Source organism: Coregonus clupeaformis, chromosome 10, assembly GCF_020615455.1.
Source record: "Coregonus clupeaformis isolate EN_2021a chromosome 10, ASM2061545v1, whole genome shotgun sequence".
In the NCBI taxonomy this organism is placed as follows: Eukaryota; Metazoa; Chordata; class Actinopteri; order Salmoniformes; family Salmonidae; genus Coregonus; species Coregonus clupeaformis.
In genome coordinates, this window is record NC_059201.1 from 14944157 (window position 1) to 14962585 (window position 18429).

Below are 18429 nucleotides of genomic sequence, written 5' to 3' on the forward strand. Positions count from 1 at the left end.
CACACACACACACACACACACACAACACACACACACACACACAGGGGAACACAGGCTCCTCTCTGACATGGCATGATTGGTCACTTTTTCCCCTGTCTCTCCCTTCCTGCTTAAATAGTTTTAACAAAAGAGAGGGAGGGAGAGGGGGAGTGGGGGAGGGAAGGAGTGGATGGGGGAGGGGATGCATGTGCTGCTCTGTTGTCACTAAGGGAGGGAGGGAGGGTGGAGAGGGGGCAAGCAGAGAGAGAAGGATAGGGTCCCAGAAGTGGAAAAGAGGGATTGCCATACACACCACTGCTCTACACTGTCTTACTGTGTGGTTATTCTATTGGCTTCGAGATAGGACACATCATATCAAGGAAATACAAGCATGAGCAGGTAGGACTGGATTTTGTTTTAGAGTTTTATCTTCCTTTCCTTCTGTTTCTTTCTTCTTCCTGCATCTCTCTTCTGTTTTTCTTTTCTCCACATTCCTGCATTTCTCTTCTCTTTCCCTCCCGTATCTGGTTTTGTGATATCCCTTTATTTCTTCCTCTCTAAACCTGCTGTTGAATTTAGATTTTTTTGTCCTCTGATACAAATATAAAAAATTCTTCCTACATTCCACTTTCTCAATCTTTATTTACGTTTTTTATTTTCTACCATGTGTCTATTATTTAAATGTTGATAATCTCTGATACTCTCAAATTCCTCAGTTATCTTTACATTTTCATCCTGTCTCCTGCATTTTTGCTTTATATGGCAATAACACAGCTGCATTCTTCAACACTTGACAAAGTGCAAAGTTCTGATGGTTATTTTTGGTGTGCGTGTAACTAAGTGAGTGTGTGGACACGTGGGTGGATCCAGAGAATTGGAAACTCTTTAGTCATTTTTCTTCTGATGGTGATATTGTGGTTTTACGGTCAGAGGGCAGAAGCTGTTCCCTTTCTGTCAGAGCGCTTAGCACCGCTGTTACACGAACACCCAGACTGCGAGCAAAACTATATTGTTCGGTTTTGATTGTGCATGTGCCTTTCCTGAAGAGTACTCCCATTCCTGTTAGCTTATCAAAAAATGTCCCTTTTCCAAAAATAGACCTAATGTGTACGGACATATTAAGGTTTTGCCCATTTTAGGTGATTTTACTCTCAATTACATTCATCCTTTCAGTCATAGTAATTATGTATTAGCATTAGTAATAATTGCTTCTGACAAATGTCTTCCTGGTCTGTAAATACTTTTACATATGAGTGAACGAGTGGCTAACCAAGTGAGCTAGTGGCCTAGGGAGCTACAGTGAGAAAGTGCTAGTGAGTGAGCATTAATGTGCTCAAGAAGGAGAATAAGTGTTTGCATTTGGGTCACTTCAATGGGAACATACAACCAGAGAGTGAATACAGCTTTTTGATGTTTCAAGTTTTATGTGATTACGTACATATGTGTGTGTTACATTTTTCCAGCGCTGTCTAACTCACTGCTCTCTCTCCTTGGCAGTCGTCAGTGTGTAGTGGAGGGTACTGAGGCTAGCAATGGAGTGGTGTATGACAACAAACACTAACAGACCCTCTCAGAGAGCCAGCAGCGCGGGACCAGCCAGCAGCAGAATGTGTAACGTGTGTCCCCGCTTCCACCAACACTGAGTGGACTCAGTCCTCTCCTCTTTACCAGGGAGCAGGGCTACAGAATGCTCAGTCCTGTCACCACCTACAGTAAGTGTGTGTATGGAGGGGATGGGGGTACACTGTGTGTGTGTGTGTGTGTTAACTTGGTTGTCTTGCTCAGTCTTGACACTTATCCTGGACATTTCCCCTGCGGCCAGTGGAAAAGGGGGAGGTGAAGGAGTGAGGGAGGGAACTGGGAAAGGAGATGTTGGAGAGGGGATAATAACTCTAACAGCTGAGTCTCTCTTCTCTGTGCTTCACATTGAGGAATTTTACAGAAAGATATGAGTTGCTGTCTCTTTCTCTCTGGCTCTCTTGCTCTTTCTCTCTCTGTCTCTCTCTCTCTCTCTCTCTCTCTCTCTCTCTCTCTCTCTCTCTCTCTCTCTCTGTCTCTCTATTACTGAATGGCGACCACCAGCGTGATTAAGGCTAGTATTAAACAAATCCAATAAAATTTGTATTTTTCACATGCTTTGTAAACAACAGGTGTAGACTAACTGTGAAATGCTTACATACGGGTCCTTTTCCAACAATGCAGAATAAAAAAATGGAAACAGTGGCATGAGGCATAAATACAGTGAATAACGAATAACAATAATGAGTAAAAGTAACTTGGCTATATACAGGGAGTACCAGTATAGAGTCGATGTGCAGGGGTACGAGGTAATTGAGATAGCTATGTACATATACAATGCCTTCGGAAAGTATTCAGACTCCTTTACTTTTTCCACATTTTGTTACGTTACAGCCTTATTCTAAAATTGATTAAATTGTTATTTTCCCTCACAATAACCCATAATGACAAAAAAAATAAAAACTGAAATATTACATTTACAAAAGTATTCAGACCCTTTACTTAGTACTTTGTTGAAGCACCTTTGGCAGCGATTACAGCCTCGAGTCTTCTTGGGTATGACGCTACAAGCTTGGCACACCTGTATTTGGGGATTTTCTCCCATTCTTCTCTGCAGATCCTCTCAAGCTCTGTCAGGTTGGATGGGGAGTGTCGCTGCACAGCTATTTCCAGGTCTCTCCAGAGATGTTCGATCGGGTTCAAGTCCGGGCTCTGGCTGGGCCACTCAAGGACATTGAGACTTGTCCTGAAGCACCTTCTGCATTGTCTTGGCTGTGTGCTTAGAGTCGTTGTCCTGTTGGAAGGTGAACCTTCACCCCGGTCTGAGGTCTGGAGCACTCTGGAGCAGGTTTTCATCAAGGATCTCTCTGTACTTTGCTCCGTTCATCTTTCCCTCAATCCTGACTAGTCTCCAAGTCCCTACCGCTGAAAAACATCCCCACAGCATGATGCCAGGTTTCCTCCAGTCGTGACGCTCGGCATTCAGGCCAAAGAGTTCAATCTTGGTTTTATCAGACCAGAGAATCTTGTTTCTCATGGTCTGAGAGTCTTCAGGTGCCTTTTGGCAAACTCCAAGCGGGCTGTCATGTGCCTTTTACTTAGGAGTGGCTTCCGTCTGGCCACTCTACCATAAAAGCCTGATTTGTGGAGTGCTGCAGAGATGGTTGTCCTTCTGGACGGTTCTCCCATCTCCACAGAGGAACTCTAGAGCTCTGTCAGACTGACCATCGGGTTCTTGGTCACCTCCCTGACCAAGTCTCTTCTCCACCGATTGCTCAGTTTGGCCGAGCGGCCAGCTCTAGGAAGAGTCTTGGTGGTTCCAAACTTCTTCCATTTAAGAATGACGTAGGCCACTTGGGGACCTTCAATGCTAAAGAAATGTTTTGGTACCCTTCCCCAGATCTGTGCCTCGACACAATCCTGTCTCTGAGCTCTACAGACAATTCCTTTGACATCATGGCTTGGTTTTTGCTCTGACATACATTGTCAACTGTGGGACCTTATATAGACAGGTGTGTGCCTTTCAAAATCATGTCCAATCAATTAAATTTACCACAGGTGGACTCCAATCAAGTTGTATAAACATCTGAAGGATGATCAATGGAAACAGGATGCACCTGAGCTCAATTTCGAGTCTTATAGCAAAGGGTCTGAATATTATGTAAATATGGTATTTATGTTTTTAATTCATCTGCAAACATTCTAAAAACCTGTTTTCACTTTATCATTATGGGGTATTGTGTGTAAATTGCTGTTTTTATTTTTTTAATAAGGCTGTAACGTAACAAAATATGGAAAAAGTTAAGGGGTCTGAATAGTTTCCGAATGTGCTGTGTGTAGTGTGTGTGTGTTGGGATGTCAATGTAAGTTTGTGTGTGTGTGTGTGGGTAGAATCCAGTGTGTGTGCATAGAGTCAGTGCAACAATGATCTTGCCATCCAATCTATTGGGGTAGAGAATATCCTATCTATCCTCTCTCCTCCATGTAATTGAATTGTGCTGGTACAGTGGGGGACTAATTATGTCACAGTGAGCAGTCCCTCCTCGATATGTGATATTAGCACTTTGTCCACACAGAGAGGGTAAAATTAGCACTCCTGTACTCTGCCATCGTACCCTTTCCTATTTCTTGGTGTTAAACTAAACCAAATAATGAATTGGTTCTGTGGACATTATTATGTTGTATGTTTTGGATGTTCATTATTTTCTTAGGACACAAAAAGACTGGTATTGTTTTTAGTAATGCATTCCCATAAATGGGTGTGTGTTGTTGGTGAAAGCTGGGTAGATAGATTGTTATGCTTCAACATGCATGAGTGCTTTGAATGAGGGGGTCTCTAAGCCAAGCTAATGAATATGCTCATATTGACTGATGTTATTGATTAGGAGAAGGTTTAACAGGATTACCACGCTAACATGATTTGAATAATACATTAGGGACACACCTTACCTACAGTGAGGGGAAAAAGTATTTGATCCCCGGCTGATTTTGTAAGTTTGCCCACTGACAAAGACATGATCAGTCTATAATTTTAATGGTAGGTTTATTTGAACAGTGAGAGACAGAATAACAACAAAAAAATCCAGAACAATGCATGTCAAAAATGTTTTAAATTGATTTGCATTTTAATGAGGGAAATAAGTATTTGACCCCTCTGCAAAACATGACTTAGTACTTGGTGGCAAAACCCTTGTTGGCAATCACAGAGGTCAAACGTTTCTTGTAGTTGGCCACCAGGTTTGCACACATCTCAGGAGGGATTTTGTCCCACTCCTCTTTGCAGATCTTCTCCAAGTCATTAAGGTTTCGATGCTGACGTTTGGCAAGTCGAACCTTCAGCTCCCTCCACAGATTTTCTATGGGATTAAGGTCTGGAGACTGGCTAGGCCACTCCAGGACCCTAATGTGCTTCTTCTTGAGATACTCCTTTGTTGCCTTGGCCGTGTGTTTTGGGTGATTGTCCTGCTGGAATACCCATCCACGACCCATTTTCAATGCCCTGGCAGAGGGAAGGAGGTTCTCACCCAAGATTTGACGGTGCATGGCCCGTCCATCGTCCCTTTGATGCGGTGAAGTTGTCCTGTCCCCTTAGCAGAAAAACACCCCCAAAGCATAATGTTTCCACCTCCATGTTTGACGGTGGGGATGGTGGTCTTGGGGTCATAGGCAGCATTCCTCCTCCTCCAAACACGGCGATGGCAAAGAGCTCGATTTTGGTCTCATCTGACCACAACACTTTCACCCAGTTCTCCTCTGAATCATTCAGATGTTCATTGGCAAACTTCAGACAGGCCTGTATATATGTTTTCTTGAGCAGGGGGACCTTGCGGGCGCTGCAGGATTTCAGTCCTTCACGGCATAGTGTGTTACCAATTGTTTTCTTGGTGACTATGGTCCCAGCTGCCTTGAGATCATTGACAAGATCCTCCCATGTAGTTCTGGTCTGATTCCTCACCGTTCTCATGATCATTGTAACTCCACAAGGTGAGATCTTGCATGGAGCCCCAGGCCGAGGGAGATTGAAAGTCTTTTGTGTTTCTTCCATTTGCGAATTATCGCACCAACTATTGTCACCTTCTCACCAAGCTGCTTGGCGATGGTCTTGTAGCCCATTCCAGCCTTGTGTAGGTCTACAATCTTGTCCCTGACACCCTTGGAGAGCTCTTTGGTCTTGGCCATGGTGGAGAGTTTGGAATCTGATTGATTGATTGCTTCTGTGGACAGGTGTCTTTTATACAGGTAACAAACTGAGATTATGAGCACTCCCTTTAAGAGTGTGCTCCTAATCTCAGCTCGTTACCTGTATAAAAGACACCTGGGAGCCAGATATCTTTCTGATTGAGAGGGGGTCAAATACTTATTTCCCTCATTAAAATGCAAATCAATTTATAACATTTTTGACAAGCGTTTTTCTGGATTTTTTTGTTGTTATTCTGTCTCTCACTGTTCAAATAAACCTACCATTCAAATTATAGACTGATCATGTCTTTGTCAGTGGGCAAACGTACAAAATCAGTAGGGGATCAAATACTTTTTTCCCTCACTGTACCTCTGTGTGCTAGCAGGACCGCTACTATAGGCAGAGATACTAGGGCCTAAAATGTTCTTTTGGGGTTTTTTGAAAAGAAGAAGTGAGTTGTGTGAACACACATGCCTTGTGTCTTGTCTGAGATGAGTTTGTCTAGCGTACGTCTGTAACATACCTGCTTTTGGAAAGACTCACGCTTCTGTGTTAGATTTCTCCCCATAGAGAAACTTTCACACACACAGAGACACACACACACGTCATAATTAGGAGTGTGTGATATAAACGTGGTAGTGAATACATTTTGTGGATCGTAGCTAAACAGTTGCTCAGGCTGAAGTAGTTCTGTGAATAAGAGTCAGGTCGTTAGTGACAGGGTGTAAATGAGCTCTAAATAGAGTGGTGTGGAGGGATTCACACACACACACAGACACTCTTTCTCTCTCTCTGCATCTCTCTCTCAGTCACACACACACACAAACGTGCGCATCAGGCCACCATAGTGTTCATGACAGCTCATTAAGCAAATTTGAGTCCAGCTGATTTAAGGTCCTCATTAGGTGGTAAAGGCTTATAGAGCCCTGGCCTGCAATGATGTGGAGTTTGTTCAGTCTGTAGCCAGCAGCAAGATCAGAGTGACCGTTTAGCCATTCAACACAGAGGAATGCATGGAGAAACAGCAGAGGGCAGGCAGAGAGTAACCCACAGAAAGAAGGAAGGGATAAAGAGAAGGAAAAAGATAACTATGTTTATGGAGAAATACTATACGGATGGGGACTTAGAGACAGAGGTGAGGTAGGTGGGGGGTGGGGTGGGGTGGGGTGGGGTGAGCGAGAGAGAGAGAGGAAGGCAGATGGACTGGTCAGCTGCAGGCTGATATATGAGTGGACACAATGAGCAAAGAGGCCAGGCAGCTCTGGCCTCATGGGTGTGTGAGCTGAAAGAGACAGAGTGTGGGGGATGGGTGTCCTAAACCACACAGGCATAGACACACTTTAGTACAGGTCTGAGGGAGGGAAAGAGAGAGGGGGAACAGGAGGGGAGGAAAGGGAAGGTAGAAAGGGAGAGAATGGAAGAGAGAACAAGGACCCTGTTTAATGTCCCATTGGTTATGTGATGCGTTCCGTACTGATCCAGCCAATGGCTTAAATGAATACAAATCACCCAATAATGTGTGAGCAGCTGATAGAGAGCTCTCTCTCTCTCTCCCTCTCTGAATTCCATACATTCCAATAGCCTAAGTCATCTGCAGGATTCTCTCTTTGCCCGCTCAGCCGGCCTGCACGGCATGCTCAAACATCCTGGTCTTCGCACAGACCTATCTGCGTATCTCAGTCAAACACAACACATAAACACAATTAAACTATCTCAGCAACAGTATGTGTGTGCATTGAAGTCTTTGTGTATTGTTACTGAGTAAGGACGATTTTGGAGTGGGCAAGCTAGGGAAAATTCTCCAATCTATCACACTACCTCTGATGCCTTGCAAACACCCCAAATCCCATGGCCATGTCCCCTCCCCCACCTCCCTGCCTGCCTCTCTCCGTTATTCATCTAATTAACCCTTAATTGCTCACACTGACCGTGCAGTGGACCGCTACGAAGGGGATAGAATTCACACCAGCAGCTCTTCTGGTCACACAGATCATGTGCATAACTCTGGCCCATATGTTGACTGATCACATTATTCATTGTTAAGCAGAACGAAATAAGAGTGTGTGTATAAGAAATAAGAACATGAGTAACATCAGACATACCTGTGGGTTTGGTCACTCCAGTGTTAATGGTACTACTGATTTGCGGTATTGTGAGATCTAGGGAACATAACACTTGAACAGCACATATGGTCTATGCTGGCTGTGGAATGGTAATTTGGACACTGGCCCTTGTTGGTAAATGACGGTAGTTATAGAGAGAGAGAGAGAGAGAGAGAGATCAACGCAGAAGCTAAATCCTCTCTCCACCCGGCTATGTAATTAGGACCAGTCCAGTGAGACAAAGCTGCTCTCTCTCTCACAGAACTGGACAGAGTGGATGGTGTTGAAGGAGGAGGAGGTAGGGGGGTCCACATACTGGCCATCCTCTGATTGGATTGATCAAGCTCTTGTTTACAAGCCCCCTTTTCCCTGTTCGTTGTGCAGGCACACACACGCACACAATCAGCCTGTTTTGCTGGCCTCCTAGTCCTACGAGGCGTGTTGGATCCATGTGAGGGCCTTCGTCCTTGAGGCAGGAAAACAAAAGCTGGGGTGTAGAGTTAGGGTAGCACTTGACCCCTGGGGAGAAGAAGGAGGAGGGTGGTGCATGTGTGTGTGTGCGCATATGTGTGTGTGCGCGTGTGTGTGTGTGTGTGTGTGTGTGTGTGTGTGTGTGTGTGTGTGTGTGTGTGTGGTGGATGGATAGGGGGGGCTGTAACTCTAGCTCACTTCCTCCAGGTCTCAGATTTCAGGAGCCACTATCCTTTAGGGACTACTCATTACACATGTGCAGTCATGCACCACACACACACACATACACGCCTTGTAAGCTGTCAGTACTGCTGGTGGATATATGGAGCTGGTGGTCTGAGTTAGTGAGATGTTTGGGCTCTTATAGGATCTGCTGTCAGACAATGGGGTCCCATGGCTTTGTTGGGGGACGTGAAGGGACAATAGGAGCTGAGGTGACAGGCTGGACACAGAGAGAGAAGGCCCCTCTGCTCAAAACAGCTGTCTATGTTTGGGGCCCACACGACAGTGTTCACACGTATGCCACACGCATACATATGCACAAACATGCTCACTCCATTCTCAGTTGCCCAACATGTTAGACTCATCCACACAGTCAAAACATCTAGTTAGGGTTAGGTCCAAAGTTGGAACTCTTAGTACAGAACAAGGAGGCATTTATAGAACCAGAGTTGAGTAAACTGTTAGATGCATATAAACAATTGCAAACAATTGAGTTATGCATCATGTATCTGCCATGTTTTGGTTTTCTATTATTACCCACAGTGAAGTTTTCAACTCCCCTAACAATCATTTTGAAGACTTACAACATCACAAACAGGAATATACATTTACATTTAAGTCATTTAGCAGACGCTCTTATCCAGAGCGACTTACAAATTGGTGCATTCAACTTAGGATAGCCAGTGGGACAACCACCCTTTTTATTTATGGGGGGGTGGGGGGGGGGGGGTTGTAGAAGGATTACTGTTATACTATTCCAGGTATTCCTTAAAGAGGTAGGGTTTCAAGTGTCTCCGGAAGGTGGTCAGTGACTCCGCTGTCCTGGCGTCGTGGGGGAGCTTGTTCCACCATTGGGGTGCCAGAGCAGCGAATAGCTTTGAATGGGCTGAGCGGGAACTGTGCTTCCGTAGAGGTTGGGGGGCTAGCAGGCCAGAGGTGGATGAACGTAGTGCCCTCGTTTGGGTGTAGGGTCTGATCAGAGCCTGAAGGTAAGGAGGTGCCGTTCCCCTCACAGCTCTGTAGGCAAGCGCCATGGTTTTGTAGTAGATGCGAGCTTCAACTGGAAGCCAGTGGAGTGTGCGGAGGAGCGGGGTGACATGAGAGAACTTGGGAAGGTTGAACCCCAGACAGGCTGCAGCGTTCTGGATAAGTTGTAGGGGTTTAATGGCACAGGCAGGGAGCCCAGCCAACAGCGAGTTGCAATAATCCAGACGGGAGATGACAAGTGCCTGGATTAGGACCTGTGCCTCTTTCTGTGTAAGGTAGGGTCGTACTCTGCGAATGTTGTAGAGCATGAACCTGCAGGATCGGGTCACCGCTTTGATGTTAGCGGAGAATGACAGGGTGTTGTCCAGGGTCACGCCAAGGTTCTTTGCACTCTGGGAGGAGGACACAATGGAGTTGTCAACTGTGATGGTGAGATCATGGAGCGAGCAGTCCTTCCCCGGGAGGAAGAGCAGCTCCGTCTTGCCGAGTTTCAGCTTGAGGTGGTGATCCGACATCCACGCTGATATGTCTGCCAGACATGCAGAGATGCGATTCGCCACCTGGTTATCAGAATGGGGAAAGGAGAAAATTAATTGTGTGTCGTCTGCATAGCAATGATAGGAGATGTGAGGATATGAAAGAGCCAAGTGACTTGGTGTATAGAGAGAATAGGAGAGGGCCTAGAACTGAGCCCTGGGGGACACCAGTGGTGAGAGCACGTGGTGCGGAGACAGATTCTCGCCACGCCACCTGGTAGGAGCGACCTGTCAGGTAGGACGCAATCCAAGAGTGAGCAGCGCCGGAGATGCCCAACTCGGAGAGGGTGGAGAGGAGGATCTGATGGTCACAGTATCAAAGGCAGCAGATAGGTCTAGAAGGATAAGAGCAGAGGAGAGAGAGTTCGTTTTAGGAGTGCGGAGAGCCTCAGTGACACAGAGAAGAGCAGTCTCAGTTGAATGACCAGTCTTGAATCCTGACTGGTTTGGATCAAGAAGGTCATTCTGAGAGAGATAGCAGGAGAGTTGGCTAGAGACGGCACGCTCAAGAGTTTTGGAGAAAAAAGAAAGAAGGGATACTGGTCTGTAGTTGTTCACATCGGAGGGATCGAGTGTAGGTTTTTTGAGGAGGGGTGCAACTCTCGCTCTCTTGAAGACGGAAGGGACATAGCCAGCGGAAGGGACATAGCCAGTATATTATTGTCTTTAGGAATGTAGTGGAGTTAAAAAGTTGTCAAAAATATAAATAGTAAAGTACAGATATCCCCAAAAACTACTTAAGTAAAAGTACTTTAAAGTTCTACTTAAGTACTTTACACCACTGACTTCATTTAATATAACAGGCTTTAAAAATGCAATGTTGGTGCACAATATCTCCTTAAAATATCAAAGGGATGCAAATGGTATTCTTTTCATGGAACGACCCCTTCATGTGTGGGTCAGTGTGTGTCTATGCATATAGGTGTGTTTCTCTTGAAGTCACATTTTGTAAGCCTTTGTATGTACACCGTAGTATAGATGTGTCTGTGTAGATTGCATTTATTATTTCCCTTGGGAGTGCAATTATTTTTACCAAGGTTCATCGACTCTGTGCCAGAAGTCGTGTGTTCGTTTTTTGAGCTGGGGACGGGGACAGTCCCATGACTGGCTGGATTTCCCTGGAGCATCGGGGGGATTTCACAGAGACATTTCCAGGGGGGATTGGGACTTGGCTGGGGAAGGGCTGGGAGACTCAGCCAGGGCAAGTCATCTGGATTGGATGAGTGGGATTATGGGACTGAGTGATCATTTCATTTAGGGATCAACATGTGGATCGTTTAGCGGCCCATCTGGTGGTCTAAATCACACACACAGAGGGAGTGTGTGTGTGTGTGTTTGTGTGCGCTTGTGTGTGCATGCATGTGTGTGTGTATGGAGAGATCAGACCGTCTGATGTAGGCACCAGGCACTCTAGAGTTGTAGTGTAAACAAACTCAACACTGAGCTAATGAACGCTCACCACCATGCTACTGACTAGGATGGGGGAGACTGGTAAAGCATGTGAACAACCGTAGGTTTCTCTTTGCTCTCTCTCTCCCCCTCGCTCTCTGTCTCTACCTTTCTCTCCCTCTCATTCCCCTATTTCTCTCTCTCCCTCTCCCCCTCTCTCTCAGTTCTGTTGTAGCCCCTCTGGTCTAGGCTCAAAGGGTCAGGACAGTTTAATAATACTCTGCAATGCCTGGAATCTCAGCCTAATGCCTGCTCAAAGACAGAGCCTGTAAAGCCAATCAAAAACGACCACTGCCCCAATGGAACACACTGCACCAATGTGTGGGTGTGAGTGTGTATGGGGTAGCTTGTGTGTGTGTGTGTGTGTGTGTGTGTGCATCTCTCACACACAGAGCCCGTACAGAGGGACAACAATGGTCCCAGTGAGAGAGAGAGGGGGGCAGAGGGGAGCGGGCGGCTTATCGCCGTGGAGACAAGGCCAGGGGCTGTGTTGTTCATGACGACTCGGCATGGAGGATCTCAGAGCACTAGGTCCCCTCCACAAGTAGAACTGTAGGAGCAGTGCTTCATACTGGCCCCCCGTGGGAAACGAACCCACAACCCTGGCGTTGCAAGCACCATGCTCTACCAACTGAGCTACAGGGGACTATTTGAATTTAGTTAGTGTATTACCAGTGTTGTATGGTTCTCTGAACAACCTGAATAATCTGCAGTTATGTCTGCTCTAAAACTGGACTGAAAGGTTAAAAAGTCATACGAGGTGAATAACCGTGCTCTCTCTCTGTCCTCTCTGTGTCTGTAGGTCTGTTGAAAATGCACTGGTCTCCGGAGCATGTGGCCCAGTGGCCTGAGCAGCACCTAGATGTGTCCTCCACCACCTCCCCTCCCTCCGCCCACAAACACGATCCCTACGCCGCTGCAGGTCGCCGTGGTTATGCCCCTGCAGCCAGCTACCCCTGGGCTAGTGATGACATCTCAGCCCTCACTGCCTCCTCCTTGTTAAAACACTATGCAGAGAAGTACTCAGGCCTGGAGCTGCCCTACGAGAGACCTGCCCCAGGGGCATACTCAGAGCCTGGGACTTTCCTGAAGAGCGAGGCTGAGCCCTGGGCCCTTGGGCAGGGAATGGAGTGTTACCCTGGGCTGGAGGCTCTGGCAGCAGGGGCCAAAGTGGGCTCAGCATCAGTGGGTCTCACTGGCACGGGCAGTGTGATGGTGGTTAGCAGTAACTTGACCACTGACCCCGGATATAGCAGCAGTGGCTCCTGTAATGGCCCCCCTCTCAGGACTACCCCCCCTCCTACAACAGCACCTACCTCTCCTCAGGATACTGCCCCCAGACCGGCTCAGCACTTCCCCCAGCCTCTCTACACTCTCTGCATACCAACCCCACCTTGGTGTCCAGCTACAACCCTACCAACCCAGTCTATAACTATCTGCCAGGCTGCTACCCCCACCCCCAGACCAGCCTGGCATCTGGCTACAGCCACCCCAGTGCATCCTACCTCCCCTCTGGGCTGAGCACCTCCACCCCCCTGACCCCCCGGCCCACCGTGGTGGGGAGAAGCTATTGCTACCCCAGTCACAGCCTAGGGGCCGGCTCTGAGACAGGAGGGCCACTGAAACGCAAGGCCTTTGAGATGGCAGAAGAGGGGGAGGAGGGAGGAGGAGAGGGGGGTGGCTCGCAGTACAGGAAGTACGGCAACGTCCATGGAAATGAGGACAGCAAGAGCCACGGCAACGGCTACGACATGGTGGGCTCAGAAGGCCAGGCCTACAAGCCCAGCAAGCCACTGGTGTCGCCTCCTTATGGTGGGCAGGGGGAGTACATTCCCTCCTCAGGCCTAGGTGGGGAGAGCAGGGGAGGAGGGGAACACGGCTTCCCCCATCAGAGGCTGGCCATGAAGATGCCTGCGTCACGTGCACGATCTGAGGACCACACTGGAGGACGCTAGGTCAGGCACTTGAGAGGACAACTCTCTGGGGGTCCCTCAGTTGTATTGGCATTTGAAAACCAAGTAGAGTACTTACTCAGCCAATAACTGGGAGAAAACAATCGTTGGATTTTGCAGGTCATGTGACCTAACCAGGAAGGAGAGAAAATGGCAAATGATTGGTATCCTCCTCTTACATGTTTATCATTTTAATTATTCAATTTTCTCCAAAGAGTCAAGGGGCACTTTGTCCTGTAGGGGTGTGGGTGTGGGTGGGGTGGTATGGGGAGGGAGGGTTCTAGATAGACAGTGCAAAATCAGGCAGTCTGAATGGATTACCTACTGCTTCTCTCAGGATCCTATTTATTTTCCAATCTGCCACTGTGGCAGAAAGTGTTGTTTTGATGAGTTGCTCTCTTAATTGGAGTGGCCGCTTGATATGAAAAGGACCTTTGACTGCAATACCTCCTCCAGCACCATAATAATCATGTCCTCGCAAACCAAAACGTAGAGAAGAACATCATTGTGGTGTACTTTAATAACTTGACACCTCCAGCACAATTGGTGCCTCCATATACCTCGCTTGGAAACGAATGTCCCCCTCTCACCCCTTCCCTTTTCTTTTGACTTTGTTTCTATCTTATTTCTACCCATTCTCTACCTCTCATCACTACCTTAGCTCACTCTCCACGTTTTCCCTCCCATGCTTTTTTTGTTTCAGTCACTCTTTTTGTTAATTTCCCATACAATCTCTCTCATACATCTAAGCTCATTACGCAGTGCTACATGCAGCTCTATCAATACATTCAAAGAGATAAATAGTTTGGTAGCAACATACTTGAGAGAGTGAGCTGGATAGTGAATGCACATTTTAACTACAGCATCTTATAAACTGTACACTATCAAACCAATGCATTTCCCAAATGTGCATTCATACAAATGCTGTACTATTCTTATAATCCTAAATCTGACAGTCTTTTTTTAATGTATGCATTCTTTTTTCTTTTCGCCGTTTTAAAAGAAATATATGTAGTCTTGTTATTGAATACTCAGGAATGTTATTGTTGCCTCAGAATGAAAGATAAGAATGTATGTTTGTAGGGAACTTTATGGATACTATAATGTAGTCATGGCTTTGTAGAAATACACATATATTGTAAACTTCAGGGAACATAGAGCTTTTAAGGCCACCAATGTCAGCATTTGTGTGCCCATGCACGCACACACACACACACACACGCACACCCACATATACACTACCAGTCAAAAGTTTGGACACTCATACTCATTCAAGTTTTTTTTTTTTACATTGTAGAATAATAGTGAAGACATCAAAACTATGAAATAACACATATGGAATCATGTAGTAAACAAAAAAGTGTTAAACAAATCAAAGTATATTTTATATTTGAGAATCTTCAAATAGCCACCCTTTGCCTTGATGACAGCTTTGCACACTCTTGGCATTCTCTTAACAAGCTTCACCTGGAATGCTTTTCCAACAGTCTTGAAGGAGTTCCCACATATGCTGAGCACTTGTTGGCTGATTTTCCTTCACTCTGCGGTCCAACTCATCCCAAACCATCTCAATTGGGTTGAGGTCGGGAGATTGTGGAGGCCAGGTCATCTTATGCAGCACTCCATCACTCTCCTTCTTGGTAAAATAGCCCTTACACAGCCTGGAGGTGTGTTGGGTCATTGTCCTGTTGAAAAACAAATGATAGTCCCACTAAGCCCAAACCAGATGGGATGGTGTATCGCTGCAGAATGTTGTAGTAGGCATCCTGGTTGTGTGCCTTGAATTCTAAATAAATCACAGACTGTGTCACCAGCAAAGCACCCCCACACCATAACATCTCCTCCTCCATGCTTTACGGTGGGAAATACACATGCGGAGATCATCCGTTCACCCACACCACGTCTCACAAAGACACAGCGGTTGGAACCAAAACTCTCAAATTTGGACTGATCTAATGTCCATTGCTCGTGTTTCTTGGCCCAAGCAGGTCTCTTAAAATTAGTGGTGTCCTTTAGTAGTGTTTTTTTTTTCCAGCAATTCGACCATGAAGGTCTGATTCACACAGTCTCCTCTGAACAGTTGATGTTGAGATGTGCCTGTGACTTGAACACTGTGAAGCATTTATTTGGGCTGCAATTTCTGAGGCTGGTAACTCTAATGAACTTATCCTCTGCAGCAGAGGTAACTCTGGGTCTTCCATTGCTGTGGCGGTCCCCATGAGAGCCAGTTTCATCATAGCACTTGATGGTTTTTGCGACTGCACTTGAAGAAACTTTCAAAGTTCTTGAAATGTTCCCAATTGACTGACCTTCGTGTCTTAAAGTAATGATGGACTGTCATTTCTCTTTGCTTATTTGAGCTGTTCTTGCCATAACATGGACTTGGTCTTTTACCAAATAGGGCTATCTTCTGTATACCCCCCTACCTTGTCACAACACAACTGATTGGCTCAGACGCATAAAGAAGGAAAGAAATTCCACAAATTAACTTTTAAGAAGGCACACCTGTTAATTGAAATGCATTCCAGGTGACTACCTCATGAAGCTGGTTGAGAGAATGCCAAGCGTGTGCAAAGCTGTCATCAAGGCAAAGGGTGGCTATTTGAAGAATCTCAAATATAACATATATTTTGATTTGTTTAACACTTCTTTGGTTACTACATGATTCCATATGTGTTATTTAATAGTGTTGATGTCGTCACTATTATTCTACAATATAGAAAATAGTAAAAATAAAGAAAAACCCTGGAATGAGTAGGTGTGTCCAAACTTTTGACTGGTACTGTACATACACACATCCTTGCACAAGCGTGCACAGACAAACATGCAAACATCCACACCTACCCACACACACTTACACTTACACATAAGCATACACACATGCAGGCACACACACACAGCTATGTACATTCAAAAGTTTTAACAACCAAAGTACATTGCCATAGTCTTTGAACTTGGTGAATTGAAACTTGAGGTTGCTACCAAGGCCTGAAATGTTGAATGTAATTCAGATTTTTTTTCAAAGGACAATAGATATCATAACGTACATCAATAATGTTTTTAGATATATAAAACATATTTTCATCATGTATAGATTTATTTCCCATGTAGATTTTGGTGGAGTTCTTATCTTCATTAAGTAGTATGTAGTTAGCAAAGGGGGGAAAACACTTTTGGTGGACAAACTTTGACAACCTGTGACAAAATGGAAATGACAACTTTTAGCCTGTAGTGCTCAAACCAAAAATTGTTTTTAGAGATGTCAGAAGTGAATGTCTTCATCCATCAAATACCTTCCTATCAAGGTAATCTATAACTTGCATTAGGTATGTTTTTTATTCTGTGTGACTATACACCCCAGTAACCGTTCCTAACTCCCGTCCCCCCTCGTTACTTTGTCATTTTTTTATAGTTGCCTAGTGTGTCTCATCAATGTCCAGTAACCCTCACATTGAGTATTATACAGACCGTCATACATTATACAGCTCCATAGAGACACAGAGACTCCATCCTAGTTACCTTTGACCTCACTGTGTCTATATTGATCTCGTATCTCAGGACACAATGGTGAACACAACATCAGAGCCTCAAGAACCACCAAAAATATCACAGCTGTATAAATAATCAATACTTCCTCAAACCCCTCCATTCTAAAAATGCAATTTTTCATTATAGAAAACAAAACAAAAATGTTCATATCTTTGCTTTGATGCGTCTCTTTCAAATTGTTTATGTTGTAGATATAGGGTAACCAGGGCATTGGATAAGCAACATAAATATTGAATATATTAGCAAAATATGTTTATATTGTAGCTAACAACTATTACTATATCTGCTTTGTTCCAACCAGACAGATATACTGTACTTGTCCAAGGCCACCATATCATCCTGGGTACAAAGTGTGCCATATATGATATTCCTCCTTATACATTTGCAAACTGTTGGGGCTCAGGAATCTCTCTAACCTGCCTTCAACATTAAGTTCAAATATAATACAAAAATCCTTCAAATCAAATCAAATTTTATTCGTTACATGCTTCGTAAACAACAGGTGTAGACTAACAGTGAAATGCTTACTTACGGGCCCTTCCCAACAATGCAGAGAGAAAGAAAATAGAGAAATAATAGAAATGTAAAACATGTAATAATAAAAGTAATAATAGATATAAAATGAGTGACTATAACTTGGCTATATACAAGGGGTACCAGTACCGAGTCGATGTGCAGGGGTACGAGTTAATTGAGGTAGATATGTACGGTAGATATGTACAGTATATATAACTAGGAATAAAGTGACAGATAGTAAACAGTAGCAGCAGCGTATGTGAGGAGTCAAAGTTATTTCAAAAAGGGGTCAATGCAGATAATTAAATAATTAACCAAATAGATACCCGGACTAATTATTTAGCAGTCTTATGGCTTGGGGGTAGAAGCTGTTCAGGGTCCTGTTAGTTCCAGACGTGGTGCATCGGTACCGCTTGCCGTGCGGTAGCAGAGAGAACAGTCTATGACTTGGGTGGCTGGAGTCTTTGACAATTCTTAGGGCCGTCCTGTGACACCGCCTGGTATAGAGGTCCTGGATGGAACATGATAGATCCTTAGTGATGTGGACACCGAAGAACTTGAAGCTCTCTACCCGCTCTACTACAGCCCTGTCGATGTAAAAGGGGGCATGCTCGGCCCTCCATTTCCTGCAGTCCAATATCAGCTCCTATGTCTTGCTGACGTTGAGGGAGAGGTTGCTGTTCTGGAACCACACTGCCAGGTCTCTGACCTCCTCCCTGTAGGCGGTCTCATCGTTGTCGGTGATCAGGCCTACCACCGTCGTGTCGTCAGCAAACAATGATGGTGTTGGAGTCATGAGCGGCCATGCAGTCGTGGGTGAACAAGGAATACAGAAGGGGACTAAGCACGCACCCCTGAAGGGCCCCGTGTTGAGGGTCAGCATGGCGGATGTGTTGCTGCCTACCCTCACCACCTGGGAGCATCCCGTCAGGAAGTCCAGGATCCAGTTGCAGAGCGAGGTGTTCAGT

General features: G+C 45.4%; 1 protein-coding gene across 1 annotated transcript; it reads left to right on the forward strand.

Moving 5' to 3' along the window:
* The first annotated feature begins 266 nt into the window (after window positions 1–266).
* Window positions 267–13627, forward strand: LOC121575914 (fidgetin-like). Its single transcript, XM_041889206.2, has 3 exons — window positions 267–378; window positions 1477–1691; window positions 12247–13627. The coding sequence occupies exons 2-3, from the start codon at window positions 1667–1669 to the stop codon at window positions 12963–12965; spliced, it is 744 nt and encodes a 247-aa protein (XP_041745140.2). The 5' UTR covers window positions 267–378; window positions 1477–1666; the 3' UTR covers window positions 12966–13627.
* Window positions 13628–18429: the final 4802 nt, after the last annotated feature.

Bases quoted from the DNA above. Each gene is read 5' to 3' on its own strand.
- LOC121575914 (XM_041889206.2), top strand. From the start codon at position 1,667: ATGCTCAGTCCTGTCACCACCTACA. The intron at 1,692-12,246 runs GTAAGTGTGTGT...CTGTGTCTGTAG, and splicing joins CAGTCCTGTCACCACCTACA to GTCTGTTGAAAATGCACTGG.